The sequence below is a fragment of the Mastigoproctus giganteus genome, chromosome 7 (genome assembly GCF_048544385.1).
Source record: "Mastigoproctus giganteus isolate SK-2022 chromosome 7, ASM4854438v1, whole genome shotgun sequence".
In the NCBI taxonomy this organism is placed as follows: Eukaryota; Metazoa; Arthropoda; class Arachnida; order Uropygi; family Thelyphonidae; genus Mastigoproctus; species Mastigoproctus giganteus.
The window spans coordinates 185,905,404-185,924,888 of record NC_143581.1 but is presented as its reverse complement, the minus strand read 5'-3'; the positions used below and the strand labels follow the sequence as shown (position 1 = coordinate 185,924,888).

General features: G+C 34.9%; 1 protein-coding gene across 1 annotated transcript in view; it reads right to left on the bottom strand.

The window, feature by feature from the left end:
* Window positions 1-19,485, bottom strand: part of U2A (small nuclear ribonucleoprotein polypeptide A'-like U2A) — a 119,586-nt gene that overhangs the window by 25,270 nt on the left and 74,831 nt on the right. Inside the window, exons 5-6 of the mRNA XM_090377240.1 lie at window positions 17,974-18,076; window positions 1,884-2,039 (exon numbers count right to left, since the gene is read on the bottom strand). Coding sequence (XP_090233366.1) covers window positions 1,884-2,039; window positions 17,974-18,076 — 259 coding nt within the window. The remainder of the gene's footprint in view (window positions 1-1,883; window positions 2,040-17,973; window positions 18,077-19,485) is intronic.

Sequence of the window (19,485 nt, the reverse complement as noted above, 5' to 3'; positions counted from 1 at the left end):
CAAATTTTCGAAGACGCAACAACACATTGCTGGCAGAATGCTTGTGATTTCATGGTGGATATTTTATTTTAATTGCTCCCTTGTTGGATTATTGGAGTAAACATGGCTTTTCATGTACCCCCACAAAGAAAAATCAAGTGGGGATAAATCAGGACTTCTTAGCAGGCAGTTGATGTCACCTCTACACAAAATGAGTTTTTCTGGAAACAGTTTGTAAACCACTGGTAATGTTGCATTCAATGTGTGACAAGTTGCCCCATCTTGCTGGAACCATGTCCTGGTATTGTATCCTGGAAATTCCTGCAGTTGTGGGGTCAGAAAATCTCTCAGCATTTAAACACAGTGTCTAGAATTAACCGTCACAGCATGGCTGCCCAAGTCCTCAAAGGAGTACAGGCCAATTATTCCAGAAGCTGACATTGCAGCCCAAACAGTAATAATTCAGTTTTGAATTATTCTCACTCCAATAATGACAGTTTTGTTTGTTTACTTGTCCATTCAAATGAAAATGAGCCTCATCAGAGAACAAAACGTTGTGAAATTTGGTAAATCTTTCGAACATTTCATTGGCGTAATTTACCCTGGCAATGAAGTCAGACTTTTTTAAATCTTGAACCAATTTGGATTTTGTAAGGGTGCAGAGTCAAATCTTTCTTCGATATTTGGTGTACAGACGTTTGAAGCAAGTTTAATTCTGCAGCACGCTTCCAAACTGATTGGCACAGATTCTCGCATATTGAAACATTAACGTGCTCCACACTGTCATCACTTCTTGGATGGCCCAGTGGTCACTGATTTATTGTTGAACCAGTTTCTTTGAATCTCTTGACCTATGATTTGATTGAGATTTATACTTGGACTTTCACTAATGTCATGTAAATTGTAGTGATCACGAAATCTACATCTAACAGTAATGATCGAATTGTTGTTTTAGTAAAATGTACATACATAAAAAACATGCTCTGGTCCTGTGAAGCACTCCATTGCTACGAAATTCCCAAGAACCAGTCTAATGGTAGGGACAAACCACGCGGCTTCCATCCACCACTTGTTTTTGAGTTATAAAGAAAACAAAAGTGCAGTTCTTTAATGGATACCCTGTAGTTTAAAATAGCATATTTTCAAATTTAACTATCACATTATTTTGGATCATAAGATATAAATAGGTTCAAGGCAAAAGTCTCAAGCTACACAACCTATAAAAAGTCATTGTACATGTTGAGCATAGCCTCTTCCTGTACATATCTGGAAATAAACTGGTGCTTAGTGCTTCAATCTCATACTGTAGAGGCACTTCACTATGAGTTGCCTTTTTATTGCACTACTCAAAATAATAAACACTGTTCCAATGGAGAAGTACGAATATACTGCTTTATTTAAAGTGTATGCTACAAACTAGACCTGGATTTCAACTCTGCTTTGAGTCTAACTGGCAGATTTTGTACACCAACATGCTTTTCCCCCCTACCCCCAAAAGTTAGTTTTCTAATTACAAAATAATCAATAATGCATATAAACACAAGCAAATATTAAGCACACATTAAAATTCACAATGACTTAATAATTGACACTGCAGGATTAATTAAAAAGTCAAGTGACTGGAACATCGAAAAAATGAATAGTAGTAAAGACTGCAATTTGGAGGCTGAATGACAAATATAAGGGACACAAGGATCAGTGGCAGTGATGCCTAAAATTCAAATTCAAGGTATCAGAAGTAAAGATAAAACACTCATTTTCTGATATTTAGTGCATTTTTGCACAAGATTTGGAAGTGTTGTTATACTGGAATCACCATCTCCGCCCTCTATATATCAAAAGCAGTGGTTGTTCCATGTCTACACAGAAATAAAAAAAAATAAATAAATAAATTTAAGTTATACCTTTATTGCTTCCACATCTGTGGATGATGGTCCTGAATGCTTATCTCCTGTAGGTAAACCTGCTCCTGGAACAAAAGTTTTTGATCTTTTTCCAATTTCCTTTTCTAGCTGTTTTCCTTTTTTCCCTTTAAACAACTGGGCTGCTTCTTCTCTTTCCTGAAAAAAATAACTTTCCAATAAATGCTCTTGTGTGTGTGTGTGACTAAATTTAAATACAATTATAATAATAAAGAAAATAAAACCATCAGATAAAAGAATAAGCACAGTAAGGAAAACATTAGTGGCTGCAAAGCATTACCTATTGCTGAACACAATTAGAATATGCAAGTTAAAAATTAAGAATACACCTGCAGAATGGCAAGCCAAGTAAAAAGCAAAAACCAAAGAAAACCAATAACTTAACTATAGCAACAAAAAAACAGAAGATGGGAAAAATAAGTTAAGAATAAATTATTACTGAAGCAATTCGTTCTTAAAAAATAATTTAAAAGATATGCTGATTAATATAAACTGAGCAGCACGTCCTCAATGGCACCAGGACTGAACTGTGTGAAATATCAACATAAACAGAATTGAGAAACCAACCATTACAACATAACCATTATTGTGAAACAAAACTAAAATAAATTAATATAGACTGACCACCGAGTCCCATCTCATCAAAAGGGCCAAATGGCAAACTTGGATTGCCACACACACACAGTGGATATAATCCTTAATACTTAATTTGCATAGTGTGTGTGTGTGTGTTTTGAGGGACAGTTATTTGTAACCTAAATACACAAATGTAGACAATGACAACATGGTACGAGCCACAAAAAACTTCACACTGGTAATCAATGAAAACGGTCTAAGGAGTGTGACACAGATAAAACAAGGATGTTATTTATTGCTAGAGGTATTGATTCCTATTCCTGCCATATGGGTTATACTCTCCCTCTGAAGATTTCTGTTCACTAAGAGAAGCTACAAGGATATGCATTATTATCCATTAAGAGAAAGTCTAGACCAATTTCTCCTGCAAAAGGGTAAACAAAAAGATCACAGATTTTCATCAAGAGACCATTACAACCATGAGAGTTTCTTGTGGGAACACATGGAGATCAGTATGGCACAGTCAGCGATTCCAGCCTACACCATTAAACTACCACTCCCAAATGTGTCTCTTGTGTGATTTTTGCACAATGGGATATAGTTTCCTCTATCTTCCAGTTGAAAATGTGCCAAAAATTTGAATGAAGACTATCAACTCAAGGTTCAAGGCAAAAGTCAAAAATAATAAATAACAACTTGTGTTAACATCCCTCATATATACCCTTGAAATCACTGCACTCTTATATCAGCAAACGATTTAAGTATTTATTTTTAAAAGATTTTAACACAACTGTTCCTTAGTGACAATATGGAGCTTCCCAAGCTTCACAGGCCTGAAATGCTACATTTCAATAAAATGTTTGCATTTTTAGTTCACAGAGTTTATTCTTAGAAATAAAAGAGCCATTTAAAAATAAATAAATAATAAATAAACAAATTTTATTCAGGTCTGTAACTGAAAAAATAAGACATCTGCATCTGTGAAAAATAATGCAAGCTTGATTAAACACCAGAAGGAAACTTAAATCTATTGGAGAAGTAGGAGATTATCACATCCAATTATCAAAAATTTCTGACTCAATTGGAAGAATTAGCGGATATGGATTGACACTGTACATTTCCCTCTGCCAAATAATAATAATGCTTGGGTTCGAAATCAAAGGGATTTTGAACCCAAGCATTATTGAATTTTGATTTGAAATACAATAAAAAAAAAAAAATTTGTGACCAAAAGATAAATACATCCCTTTATACAAGGCAATGGTCAGGCCACACCTAGAGTACTGTGTACTGGTCTGGAGGCCTCATTTTAGGAAGGATGTAGAGTTGCTAGAACGAGTACAAAGAAGGGCAACAAGATTGGTGAGGGGAACAAAGGTGCTCTTACCAAGAAAGGCTTAAATTCTGCAAATTGCAGGGCCTGGAGAGTAGGCACCACCTGCGAGGTGATGTGATTGAGGTGAATGGGTTGAGCAAGCTGAATGATGATGGGATTCTTCCTCTTGTTCAGGCTAAGAACCTGAGGGGGCACAGTTTCAAATTGAGGAAAGATGGTTGTAGCCTAGATGTGTGGAAATTTGCCTTTAGCCAGCGGGTAGTTGATTGGAGGAACAGACTTCCATCTTTTGTTGTGGAAGCTAATAGCCTAAATAAATTTAAGGCTGAGCTGGACAGGCAATTTGGAACGAATGGAGGGGTGAAATGGGAAGGTTTTTTTTTTTTTTTTTTTTTTTTTGTTGATGCTGCATAAGCTTACTTTCTTGCATCGTATGCCTCTACTAATGCTAATGCTAATCTAGTGAGTGTGGGTTTGGCAAACCCGGGGTCCTGAGCTGGATATCATCATTCTTCTCTTTCTTGGTGATTCCTTTCTACTTCTCTCTCTCAGAGTAATTTGGGAATTTTTTTTTGACTGGTACAGCATAAGCCTCAGGCTTCCTTGCACCATATGGCTAATGAAAATAATAATAATAATATTCTTCTCTTAAAAAAAAAAAAAAAAAAAAAAAAAAAAAGGCCAAAGTACTAATTGTTACTTTTCAGTAAGTTTCTGATATAACAAATTAAAAACAAACTTCAAAAACATTTTCCATGACTAACTGGATTTTTTTTTTTTTTTTTTTTTTTTTTCATTTTCTGAAACTTTAAGCAAGAAATTAGTCCTTTTTTGAATGACAATGCCCTTTCCAGTTTTGTACGCGTCACAATAACCAGCTTCCTTAGCTGTACTGATATTTTGCATATCAGAAGGACAATAGTTGTACAGAATACTTTCCCTCATTACTTTTTTTTTTTTTTTTTTTTTTTTCAATACATCTAAAAAAGTAAATCTTAAATGAGCCTTTGAACTGTAGACAACTAAGCCTGAAAATGTTCGATGGCCAAAATTGTTTGGGAAATGCCCTTCTAAAATGTCTTTCTCTTCTGTTTTAACTTTGCCCTTATCATTTTTGATTTCTTTAGTTATGATTTTTCCCCATTCAGAGATTTTGGCTAAATGCCTCAACCTTCCAGATCCTGATACTTGTTATCCACTTCTTTCCCAAGATTTTTCTTTAGCCTCTTTTGCATATATCTTAGTTCTCTTGTGCTTTTGTTCATATTCCGACAATGGCTTGTAAATTAAATTAAAAGTAAAATTGAGAAAGAGAAAAAAGAATGGCAAAAACATAAGAGGTGGCAGTAGCATGTCCAACAAAATGTTGCCAAGAACATAATACAAATTAAATTAAGACAGGAAAAGCACTGCAAAAAGTAAATACAACTAAAACCAATTAGAAAAAAAAAAAAAAAGCGAGAAGAGAGGGGAAAAAATTTAGAAAAAGAACAGTGTGGAAAGAATGCGCACCAAAATTTTGAATGTTTTAAACAAAAGGCAAATATACTATAAATTTAAAAGGCCACCATTAAAGGGTTACTGTTGCGCAGGCCTATTGTATTGGCATGGTTGGTTGTTGTTCATTACATATACAGTGGAATTTCTCTATTACGAACTTCTATTTAACAAAGTTCTCTATATTACGAATTTTTTTGCAAAACATTACACCTCGAAACAAAATTACATTTAAAATTAACCCCATATAGCGAAGTGTTAGTCTCTCTATAACGAATTTTTTAAAAAAATTAGTAAAAGCATTTTTGAAGATTTTCAAGCATTTACTGCTAAACAGCCGGTCAAATATACTGCCTCCTTCCCTCTGAAATTGCGTTTAATTCCAGCTGCATTAGCATCTGGAATTAAATAATCATCCTTTTAGTGAATACTTGTGATCATCGATGCCCGTAGGAAGGTCTTTGTTTCATTCTTGTTACAGTTATAAAACCAAATGGGTTTTCTTAAAATGATAAAGCAAAGATTGTTATGATATTGACCAGGGTTTTTTTTAAAAAAAAAAAGATGTTGCGGAGAAATATGGTATACCTGCAAGCAGTTTATCTACGATTTTAAAAAATCGAGAATCAATTTTAAATGCAATTGAAGGAGGAGCAGACAAGAAGCGAATTAAGTTGTGTATATATGAAGATGTTGATAAAGCTGTTCTAAAATGGGTGCAAATGATACGTGAAAAGAATATACCAATATCGAGCTCAAAAGCAACAAGCTCTGAAATTTGCCCAGTCCCTTGGACATACAGAATTTAATGCAAGTACTGGATGTCTAGATAAATTTAAGAAGCACCACAGAATTGTGGAGAAAGTGTTAATGTAGAAGAAGACTGCAACAGTTGGAGGAACAATACCTTAAAGAAGATTTTGGAAGAATATGAACCTAAGGATGTTTTTAATGCTGACGAAATGGGTTTATTTTTTAAATTTTTAAGGAATAGAACACTTGCTTTTAAGGATGATAAATGTTTTGGCAGAAAACAAAGCAAAGAAAGGATCACTGTGCTAGTTGGAGAAAATATGAGAGGAAGTGAAAAATTAAGACTTTTAGTCATCGGAAAATCAAAAAACCCAAGATGTTTTATTTAGAGGCACAAAATCTTTGAAAGTTGACTACACTTTTAATAAAAAAGCATGGATGGCAAGTAATATTTTTGAAGAATGGATATTAAAACTAGACAAGCGTGTAACAAAAGAAAAAAGGAAAATCGTTTTGGTAACTGACAACAGTCCAGCACATCCTGCCAGTATTTCTGCCAAACTTTAGTGTGAAGTTGTTGTTTTTACCACCAAACTTGACATCAAAACTCCAGCCAATGGACCAAGGCATTATTAACAATTTTAAATTTCATTATCGAAAGAGAATAATAATGAAGATTGTCAATGCATTATCAGAAAATAGAAACTTGGAGGTTACAATTAACCTTAGAGATTGCATCTCTGACTGGCAAAAGTTTGGACAAAGGATGTCACTGAATACACTATTCAAAATTGTTTTTCGAAAGCAGGATTTGAATTGAATACAGAAGTCGAACGACAACTGGATGAACAAGTTGAACTGCCCCTTTCACAACTGAAAAACTTTTGGACATTATTAGAATCGCCCGGAAACATCGAAAATGAAGATGAAATATTGCTGAACAGTGTTAGACGCGACCATGATCACGAAGAAATTAACGATGACGCTGAAGACACATCAGAACCCGTAGAAAAGCCAACTCGCAAAGAAATGATTAACGCTTTTAAAATGGTTCGTATGGGTCTACAGTTCTGTGAAACTGTTCCTGATAATGTTTTTAATGCTCTGAACAAATGTGAGGTTTTCTTTGAGAATCAGACATTTTGTGATTGTACCGTGCAAACGAAAATTACAAATTTTTTAAATTTGTGATACTTACCAGCGAAAATTGTGTAAACGTAATTTAAATAAGTGTTTTTGAAATAAAATACATTAAAAATAAATGTAGATTCATTTTCATTTTCTAATTAGATAACAATTTCTAATAAAAAAGATACTCTGTATAACGAAATTTCTCTATAACAAATTTTTTTGCTGGATTTATCGAATTCGTTATAGGGAAGTTCAACTGTATTTGTATAACGTTTGAAATGAAAGTAATTTCCACAACCTTTGTCTCATGGCCTTCTGATGATAAGAGACTCCATGGTCATCTGATATTTGGTTGTTTCATTATTTGTTTTCATGGATAGTTTCTGGTAACATTATCGTGATATTTCACATTATTTGGCCTCTGCATTATCAAAAGGGCACTGAATTTATTCTTTATTGGCTTTTAAATTTATGATATTTGCCTTTTATTTAAAATATTCAAAATTTTGGCACATTTTTTCTACAACCTTAATGTTAATCTGTTGTAGATATGCACAAAAAGAATGTGTTTATCTTTTGGTCACATTTGTTTTGATTGTAATTCAAATCAAAATTGAATAATGTTTGGGTTCAAAATCCCTTTGATTTCGAACCCAAGCATTATTGTTATTTGGCAGAGGTAAATGTACGGTGTCAGTCCATATCTGATAATTCTTCCATAAATTTAATTTCCTTCTTGTGTTTAATGGTGTTTGCAAAAAAAAAAAAAAAAAAAAAAAATTTGTAACTTGAAACAGGGCAAAGTTTGAAAAGAGTGAAAATTACAGATAGGAACTCATGTGAGTTCCTATCTGTTAAAATAGCATTTTAATGCTTTTAGGGTCCATAGTCTAATGAAGGACCCTTATAATGTCAATAGTTTGTCTGTCTGTCTGTTCGTCCGTCTGTCGCAGCATTGTATCTCTGGAACCACTCAACCTATTGACTTCAAATTTTGCATAGGTTTATCCATCATGTGGGCCAACATGATGCCATATTGATCATTGTTGACAAAAATTTGTCTGAGAAATGGGGGGGAAGAGATAAAAATGTTGTCAACAACCTATAAATAAATAAATTTTCTGTTTATACTCTTGCACGACAACCAAGTCAGTAGAGTTTACAATAAATCATTAATACAAATATTTATCGTATTTAGTAGTCACGGGCTTGAACCTCGGTCACTCAAGGAATGCGTGCTATGCACTCTCGCTCGTAGCCAGGTGGGAAGGAGCAGCAGTGCGTGGCACACGCTCCTTGATTAGATCGGGGTTCGAGCCCGTCACCACCAAATACGGAGGATGCAGAAAGGTCAGGGAATGACCACCGCATATCCCGGAGCAATATGGCCTTAGTTGCTAATGCTCCTAAAAAACCAAATAACAAACAACAGCACTCTCGCTCCTGACCACTCGGCTACGTCAGGCCTAGCTTATTATATGCTGTTGAAAAGAACTCAATGAGTAGGCTTCGAATATATTTTTAAAATTAAAAATGGCGGCGCCAAACAGGAAAATGTGAGTAATTTTCTTGTCCACTCTCCCTCTTTTCTGTCGCTAATGGAGCTAAAATTTTTAAAATTGCATTAGCTATGTATTATTCGATGCTTATCAAGGGAAAACTATTCCGACTGAAATCTATCATTTACTTTTTGTGTTAAAATTAAAAAACAATTTTTTTATTGCACTTCGATAGTGCACTTCTTTGTACTAAGTAACTCTCCTTTTGGTGACAAAAAGGTTGCTAAATAGTTAGTTAATAATTCTATAAAGGTCATTTATAAATTTTGTGACGAGAAGTATTTTTTAACAATTTTCAAAGCTGGAGTTGTCCCGGCAAAGAGGTACTCAGAGAGCCAGTGTTGAGGCAGTGGTGGTGTGAGGCAGCAGTTGAGGTGCCTGCGAGGAGTCTTGCACGGTCCTCACGTGACAGTTGCTTCTCCCACCCTTGTCACTTACAAGTGGAAAGACTCAAATAGACAGCGTTTTCGTTAGTTCCTTAGTTTTAGGCCAAGCCGGGGTACTAGAAACTTTTTTCGGTTACCATAAAGCTCTCTATTTGAGATGCTACACTAATGACCACTCATCCTGAGTGCCCGGCACTCAGTAGTTGACCGATTTATTTATATATAGAATTGGCAGCATGGGAGATGAGAGAAATGCACCATGCTATTGCAAGATAAAATATGTATTTCCATTTTGGATTTACCCTGGACTCACATCCATTTGAGTGCCCTTGAACCAGATAAGACAAAATTGAAATTGAGCAAGGGATTGCATATAAACATTTATAATGAAAAGCAAAAATTCCCCTTGTAAGACCATAAAAGTTTTTTAGATTTCACTTAGTTATAGTATTATTTTAGATGTATCAATTGTTAGTTCAGTGGTAATTTTTCTTATCTGTAAGATTAAAGATTAATATATCTAATTGGTTACCAAAAAGATCTAAGGATGGACCAAAGGAGTTCACCCTTTAAACTTGGTAATGAGTTTAATGAACAGAATATTAAGCAATTAGAAATCCTCAGTTTAAAAATGTTTCTCATATGCAGAGTAAAATATTTTTATATTCTGAAATAGTACTTAAAAATTATCTTTAACTTGTGTGTATCTTTTCATTTTTATTTGTGTTGTTAATATTTCATACCCTTAGGTCATTTTCCCTTGTAAGTTTTCTCTTGTAAGACATTCTAAACCTCCACTTCCTTGGAAAATTTCTTAATAGGGTTCTCTGTATATATAAAATGTAAATTTAATAATGTAAATTAAAGTAAGACAGTAAAAAAAGGAAAGTGCTACTAAAAGCAGGTATAACTAAAACCAATTAGAAAAACAAATGAAAGGTAGGGAGTAGACGTCAAAGTGCCCCCGGCACACGGATGACTGGACCCAGGATATCCCAGCAAAACATCGCCCAAAGCATGACACCACTGCCACCAGCTTGTTTTTGTTCCACGGTGCATCCAGGCACTATCACTTCCCCAGGTAAACGACGCACACGTACCTAGCTGTCCACATGGTGCAACAGGAAACATGATTCATCGGGCAAGACAACCTTCTTCTAATCACTCAAGGTCCAGTTTCTATGCTCGCGTACTCATCGTAGGCACTGTCGCCAGTGAACTGTGGTTAAGCATGGGCACTTGGAGCGGCCTGCGGCCACGCAGCCCAATTTTCAGCAGGTTTTGATGTACTGTGTGTTGTGACACATTACTCCCATAACCAGCATTCCAATTACCAGCGAGTTGCGCCACAGTCACCCTTCTGTTGCCACATACCATCCAGGAGAGCCTTTGCTCACCTTAAGCATCGATGAGCCATGGCTGTCCAACGCCTTATAATCTTAAGGGAGGCAACAAGCGAGTGCATTGAACCATTGATGCTAATTATCCGAGCATCACTAGACTCTGGGGAGATTCCGTTGGATTGGAAAAGTGCCAATGTATTTCCCTTACATAAGATTGGTTCTAAGAGTGAAGTGGGAAATTATCAACCTGTCAGTCTGACTTCAGTGGTAGGGAAAATCATGGCGGCAATGATCAAGGGTGGAATTCAGGATCATTTGGATAGAATTGAAATTCTCAGGGATACTCAGCATGGTTTTGTAAAGGGAAAATCATGTTTAACAAATCTAGTTCGCTATTTTGAAAGGGTCACTCATGAGCTGGATTTAGAGAATAATTTCGACATTGTTTATTTAGATTTAAGCAAAGCTTTTGACTCAGTCCCACATGAGTGGTTGCTTTATAAGCTGGAACAGGTTGGAATCACTGGGAAAATCCTTAGATGGATAGCAGGATGTCTTCAGGTCAGGAGACAGAGGGTTGTGATAAATGGCTATTCCTCAGATTGGGTTGATGTAAGAAGTGGGGTTCCCCAAGGATCAGTATTAGGACCACTGTTGTTTTAAATTTTCATAAACGACATTGATGAAGGGATAGAGGGCATCATGTCTAAATTTGCAGAGGATGTTAAAATTGATAGAGTAGTTAATGATCACTGTCAAGCTGAGCTTCTTCAGAGAGACCTAGATAGACTTCAGGAATAGTCAGAAAAATGGCAGCTATGCTTTAATCCAACAAAGTGTAAGGTATTACACCTGGGAAACAGTAATCCCAAAATAACTTATTCACTTGGTGGAGTTCAACTAAACCCAGTACTGGAGGAAAGGGACTTGGGTGTTACGATACGGTCAGACATGAAATTCTCTGAGCATTGTAAACAGGTTGCAAGGAAGGCCCATGGTGTCCTATCGATGATCTATCGAACTTTTGCAAGTAGAGATAGGGACGTGATAATCCCATTATATAAGGCTTTTGTTAGACCACACTTGGAATACTGTGTTCAAGCATGGAGACTGCACCTAAAGAAAGACATCGAGCTTCTTGAAAGGATGCAAAGATGGGTAATTCGTCTGGTGAAATCGGCAAAAGGGCATCCTTATGAAGAAAGACTTCGAATATGTGGGTTGCAGAGTTTGGAAATTAGACACCTTAGAGGAGATTTGATTGAGGTGTTTAAGGCTCTGTGAGGCATCAGTAAAATAAATGAGGACAAAATTTTCAAGATTATAAATGATGCTAGAACTAGGGGACATAAATTCAAGTTATGGGGGGAGATGTTTAGATTGGACTGCAGGAAGTTTTATTTTAGCCAGCGAGTTATAAATTACTGGAATAAGTTGCCTACATGGGTGGTAGAAGCTGACAGTTTGGGGAAATTCAAAGGACCTCTGGATAGTACCTTCGGGTGAGGGAAACACATAGGATGATAGGTTTAATTTCCTTTTCTTTTATTAATAATTAGTTTTTTTTTTTTTTTTTTTTTTTTGGCTGGTACAGCATAAGCCATAGGCTTTCTTGCACCATGCGGCCATTACTAATACCTCGCTGGCGGTTCATAGGTTTTCCCTCCTCAGACCACTTTCAGTAGGTACTAACCACGGCTGACTGTGAGCACACCACCAGCTGTGCCGTTTCAGATATGCTCTGACCCAGTTGTCTGGCCATGGCAATTTGGCCTTTGTCAAACTCGCTTAAGTCTGCTGCCTTTCCCATCTGAAGATCAAGAGTAACATTGATTAACAGAGCTCAGTATCAGGTGTTTTTATACCGTTTCCTGGCCAGTGCCGTAGTTCACGTGCAGTTGCTTTGATTTGCATAATGACTCGCTGGTCATAATGTTTTGGCTCATTGGTGTATCAGTAACTATAGTACTTAGTACTGTGTATAGGTTGAGGGCTGGCAAGACAGAAGATACTTGTTGACTTTAAGCAATTTCTGTAGACTGTAATCTTCAGGAAATACATAGGAAGTAAATTTATTCCAGAAAACAGAGGTAGAAGAGATAAATGAGAAAAAGTAAAAGTTTGTTCTTTGAGTTTGGAGTTGGACAGTGAACAGATGCTGACAGGTTATGGCACATGTTCAGGCTGGTTTTGGAGAGAGTGGGAGAATTTCAGATACCAGTTCAGAACAGTATCCATTAAAGCATCTATAGAAAAGGTATGCAACAGAAATTGAATATCTATGAGACAGACATTGTAAGAGATGGGTCATTAATTCATTAATGACTCATCTCTTACGTGGAATATTGCTCTCACATATACATCAGATGTGGGAACAATATTCCACGGTAGGGAATATTGTTCCTACATCTTCCCATATAGGGAAGATTTGTTTAGCGACTAGTTGTTTAGAAAAAAAGTATAAAACTTCTTTAAAATTATTAAATGTGTTCAATACTCTTAGTACATAAATGATCTGACGTCCCGGGATCATAGTCGAAAGCCCCACCAGACCCCAAACCCTCCAAGAAACCTTGAGTGACTGAAGACATTATGTCAAATAGGACTGACACAGCAGAGTGGTCAGGGTGAGAGTAGTGTAATAGGAAGTGCTCTTTGAGTGGGCCGGGGTTCAAGCTCGTGACTACTAAATAGGATTAATGTTTCCACTGATGATTTATTGTAAACTCTACTGACCTGGTGGTTGTGCTGGGTTTTTCATGGATAAACATTTTTTTTTTAATAAAAATATATCATGAAATAAAATCTGCTATGTAAAAATGTGACAACAAAAATAATTTAAGAAACTTTCCTTTCTTAAGATTTCATAAAAAAAAAAAGTTTCATAAATTATTTTCATTGTCACGTTTTTATTTAGCAGATTTCATTTCATGACATTTTTTATCGGCATCTATTTTTATATATATTTGACATAATGTCTTCAGTCACTCGAGGTTTCGTGGAGGGTTTGGGGCTTTTGACTGTGATCCTGGGGCATCAGATCGTTCATGTACTAAGGAGTGTTAAACACATTTAATAATTTTAATTAAGTTTTTATACATTTTAAATCGAACCTGGAGAGTAGAGTATAGAAGTCATCCTATGAAGTAGTGAGGTAACTCTTTTGTAATTTTCAAGGATTAAAAAAACAGGATATATTGAGCCATAGTTTTGCTTAGATTCATAGAAAAAAGTAGTATCAAGTGAAAAAAAAAAAATTTTTTTTTTTTTTTTTTTTTTTTTTTTATGCAGCAGGAACAATATTTGTGATGTTGTTATGCAAAAAGAAATTAGAAATAAGACAGGAATGACAACAAATAATTAGGCATATAACCAGTAAAATAAAATATCTTTAATCACAAATAGATACTTGTAGCTTTCGAGGCTGAACGTGCCTCTTTATCAACAGAAATGGAAACTTTAGAGATAAAATTATTCTAACAGAGTTGTGCGAGCAGTGAAGCGTGCGAGGGCACGAGGTAGGCTAATCAATCATTAAACTGGTGTTCATTGTTGCTGCATGGACGTGCGTAGGTTTTTCTCCAGCACTCATCTAGACTTAAAACGGCTGCCTCTAAGATGGGGTATAGTCTCATGCTTTTGCAGCGGTTCATGGCTCTCGAATTACACAGTATATTGAGTGACTCTAACCATAGGCGGTGGCAAAAGTGTCGGGAGTGGTCAATACTTCGTAGTCACGCTTGGGATTGAGGTCGTGGTGGGTGGACCAGAAGTGTTCCGCGATTGTGGACTGGTCAGTCTCAGCAAGGCGAATCACTCTGTCGTGTTCTGCAAGGCGGTCTTCAAGACGTATCTCCTATGTAGCAGCTGTCACAGTCTTTGCAGGCTATGCAGTATATTACACTGCTGCGTAAGAGAGGGGTGACCGGGGTCTTTACATTGGAAACTAGAGAATGTAAATTTCTACCAGGCAGCTGCATGCATTTTATGCGTGCAGCTGCCTGCTTAATTGAAGAGCCATGAACCGCTGCAAAGGCATGAGACTACACCCCATCTTAGAGGCAACCGTTTTAAGTCTAGATGAGCGCTGGAGAAAAAACTACGCATGTCCATGCAGCAACAATGAACACCAGTTTAATGATTGATTGGCTTACCCGTGCCCTCGCACACCTCACTGCTCGCACAACTGTGCCCGTTAGAATAATTTTATCTCTAAAGTTTCCATTTCTGTTGACAAAGAGGCACATTCAGCCTAGAAAGCTACAAGTATCTATTTGTGATTAAAGATATTTTATTTTACTGGTTATATGCCTAATTATTTGTTATCCTATGGATTCCAGTACAACAGGCCCATTTATCCTCAGGAATGAGTTTTTAGAGAGGTAAAAGTTACTAAGTTATCTTTGCCTCACTGAAGTATTATTACCTAGAGATTGGTATTTAAAGACTTGGTGGGAGATATTCAAGAAGATGAAGCTGTTGGGGACAATGTTTATCAAACTGGAAGGTGGAATGTAGCATGCCATCATCAGCAAAATTATGGATAGGGTTTCCAGTAAGTGGAAGGTCATTATTATACAAGAGGGAAAGATTGGGAGAAGCAAATGAACTGCGTGTAACATCACTATTAGTGGAGAAGTTAGAAGACAGCCATTTACGAGTTCCCACAGTGAGAGAAATGGAATGAAAATCAGAGAGAGAAACCCACATACCAAATTGCAAAAAAAAAAAAAAAAAGTTGGCAATCTATAGGATAGGCACCTTTATGAAAAACAGTCAAAAGCAACTATTTGACTACCGCTCAGTTTTCAAAAGTTTGTTGAAATTTACGTAATATAAGCCAGTATATCACGGTGGATTGACAATGGTGGAATCCACATCAGCGATCATTAATATGTAAAGTTTTAATCTCCTAGAATTTCTGCTAGTCAAACCACAACTTTTTTTTATATATCATATTTTTGCTTTGATGCTTGTTGTCATGATACAAGAACTGATGTTAGAGCATAAGAAACTATTGAATTTTGCATCTGAACATGAATATGTTATTATACTCACTATACTGGTTTATTGTAAATATGTTGCCTGTTTTGATTTTTATCAAGCAAACTTCCACCATCTCATTGTTGCCCTCACTCACACTCACACAAGTCAAACAGTAGTGAATGCGTACTATGACAATGTATGTCACGTGGTGCAACAGTCAAGAGAAATTAGAGAGAATTAAAAAAAAAAAAAAAAGCGCATTGGCTAGTTATAATCATGCTAAATTTGAAAGATATGTTATTGTTTTCAGTAACTGTGAAACAGTTGTCAAAAGTAAAAACGAGTAGCATAATTAATATCTTTGTTATTATGGTCTAGAACTACAAGAATAGGAAAGAGGATCAAAGCTAAGTTATATTATAGTTTCCCTAGTTTGAAATGCTTGTCATTGAATTTAAACTAACAACAGAAACTTGTTCCATTGTTGGTTTAAACAATTCAGATGGAAACTAATCAAAAGCAAATTTTACTAGTGCATAAACTCATTTGTTAAATGTAATGAAATTTGTTGTAAGAAGCAGGCATTTAGTCTAAACGATTATATGATCAGTATAGACGAATCGGTAAATTATTCAAATAAATTTGTTATGTACCACTTGTCAAAGAAAGGTAAACTCTCAAAAATGTGTTATTTAAATGAAAAGGGTGTTATATTTGATTCAATACTTTTATTTGGAACACCAGCACATTTATGAACTTAATCAAATGATTAGCACATTTATGAACTTAATCAAGTGATTAAGTTCATAAATGTGCTGTTCATTAAGTTCATAAAAATCAAGTTAATTTTGAGCAAAAAGAAACTTAACAAAATCATATAGCATACTGATGTGGTTTAAGAGTTGGCAGTTGATGGATCTCTCTATTATTCTGGAAAGGGCAGAGGTAAGTACAATGGAAAGATAATTAGGAGGGTGGGATTTGTCATCTTTTTTTAAGAACTGGCTGGATATGAGCAAATTTCAAAGCAGAAGTAAAAACACCAATGGAATAAAAAAGTGTAAAACTTTCTTATTCCATTGACTCTTTGAGAGAAGAAAGCTCAGGAGCACACATTCTGAGAACAAGTGGAGAAATGCCATCAGGACCTGGAGCTTTCTTGGCATCATGATTGTTCGGAATTCTTCTAACATCCTTGTCCGTGGGAAGCTCTGAGTGGAGTGTACTTAGTATGATAGTAGGTGGTTTACCAAAATTACGGATATGAGTTAGAAGGAGAAGAAAAAAAAAAAAAAAAATTATAGTAAGTTGGCTATCTTTAGCTGAAGATGCAAAAGAACCATCAAGTTTTAACAGAGGTGAGAGCATTGTTGGACAGAAGTTGCAGCCAATAGCGTTGGCAAGAGACAGGAATGCTTGACTACTGTTTGGACAAGAAACAAGTTTTCTAATCTTAGCCTTTTCAAAACTGAGCTTGGACTGATTAATAACTTTTTACAGTTGTTGCTTTATATAGGCAGAAAAATGAAGCTGTTTTTAAAATGAATGAGTTTTAAAATGAATTTATTACAGAATTCAATGAAATGTAAAGAGAAAATCCCTGTTTACAGAAAGTTAAATTGAGAGACTATACAGATAAAAATTTATAGAGGATTTATCAAAAAAAAACTAAGAGGTTTGATGTGTTTGCAAAAAAAAAAAAAAAAAAGCCACGCAAGGTGGACGCTACATTCTACTTCTCTACAACACTAGCCACAATGAGGGACTAAAACTTACTGAAAAATATAGTGTCTAAAAACTGACTATTATATAAATTTCTATTTGAAATAGTTTATGTAATACTGACTTTGTAACATTTTTTTTTTTAGAGCAAAGTTTTTATGTATTATATCAGTGTGGCTGGCATTACACAGAAGTGATATGGATGAAATTTATTCTTCTTTGCCTCCTACATAAATGATTTATACAAGCGGAGTGATAATTTTAATATCCATTTGATAGTTTTGTTTTTTATGGCTCTTTGAGTGAAATTAAGGAAAAAAATTAAAATGACAAAGACTTTGAAAAAATTTTCAGATAACTAAAATTTTCAATAAATGGAATTCTACTATATGTGTATTTATAGTTTGCTATTCTCCTTAACTAAGCATTCAAAATTTTTGGTAATGCTATTAGTATACAAGATTTCATGATTTTGTTATCCGAAATAAGAAAAAATACTGTACAAATACCTCTAGAGAGGTACACAATGCAGAAAGATTACATTAGCAATACTTTTCAGCTCGTGTAGCAGGCAAAAAGAGAGAGAAAAAAAAAGTTCAGGTGGTGAAAAGCAAGAACTATTATTATCACATAAAATAGGAATAATGCAAATAAATTAAAAATATATATATATATATAATTGGGAAAGCAATGATATTATTAAAAACCAAAAAACTTCCACAAACAAAACTTAATCATAATGTAAAAACAAATTTGTTATGATTAGATTTTACATTTACTTACTTTTTTCCGAATTTTACGAAAATCAAGAAGCCGAATCTGGGGAAGTTTGTGAATTACATATAATCTATAATGTTTCTTTGTTGCAATTGGATTTTTCAGAAGGCTGCAAAAAAAATAAAGATATTTATAAAAAAACTGAATTTCATATAAAATTGTTTTTATACAAAAAATAAGATTCATTTCCTAATAAAATTGCTTTTTTTAAAAATAAAAATAAGACTATCATCAGAAAAAAATCAAATTTACTGGAGTTTTAATATGCATTTATATGATCTGATTCAAACTACCTGCTAAACACATCTCAGCTGAGTAGAGATCTATCAGTCATTTACAATTTGTGTTTCTATCATATGTTTGTATTATATAATGCACATTAAAACTCTAATAAATTATTAATTTGCCTATACAAATATAAATAATTTATTTGTAGTTTAATTACTTCATTGAATAAGATGATTAGACCCAAAACAAATACGTAGAAGTTGTGGAATTTTTAAAATTGTCCTGCAGTTTGTGATCATACACTATATGTTCAACTGTCTGACAATCCTGTGTGGTCCACAGCAATAGAACTCTTTCAAGCTGGCACTGATGAACAAATAATTAAGTTTGCATTGGTAACTTGATGTATTTGATTCTAACACTGCTACAATAGCAGCATTAGCTATCCCCAGATGTATAAAAAATTGTATACTTGCTTACAGTTACTAACAGTAGTGTCATGTTTACAATGAAGGCAGCACAATTTTTCCAGGAGCAACACAAGTTAATAACTGAACATCCATAATCACCAGATTTTTATCTTTCAGACTGTTTTAAAGGAGTGGTACATATTCCTTTTAAAGGCCTTCGCATATTAGAAGAATTAAGACAATATCAAATCAGAACCTTCCACAATAACAAACATTAGGTCAAATCTCATCAAACATGAAGAAAAGGATCTATGCTTACATCTGAGAAGAATGTCAGTTGGTACCACCAAAAACAGTTTACTTTTGTAAACTGTTTTTGGTAACTTGATGTAAGTCTGACTCTGCAGGGATATTTTTTTAAACAAGATGTATACGTATCAAAGCTATCATAATGTCTGAGCCCATTATAATCACCTTTGTAAAAACAAATCCCTTCCCTTTACCCTCAACAGCAGTTATTTTTTTTTTAATATATCCTACATAAATATGCTATAATCACTGCCACCTAAAGGTTCCTTTACTTCAATATTCTTAATACATGATGAATCACTGCTGACAACCAGAGCAAGAATATCAATTTCTGTTGTTAACCAGTCATAAGTCTTCTAAATATGCAAAAGCTCTTTTCACACTCAGGCTACTTTTGATAAGAATGATTCCCCTTCTCTCTTTCCTAAATACATCACACATACCACATCACTGTGGTATGTGTGATGTATTTAGGAAACTCATCATCATCCCATATTTGTGGATAATACTTCATTTCTGTTAGCCCTATTATGTCAGCATTAGTTATCCTAACCAAGAGTTTTTGAATTTG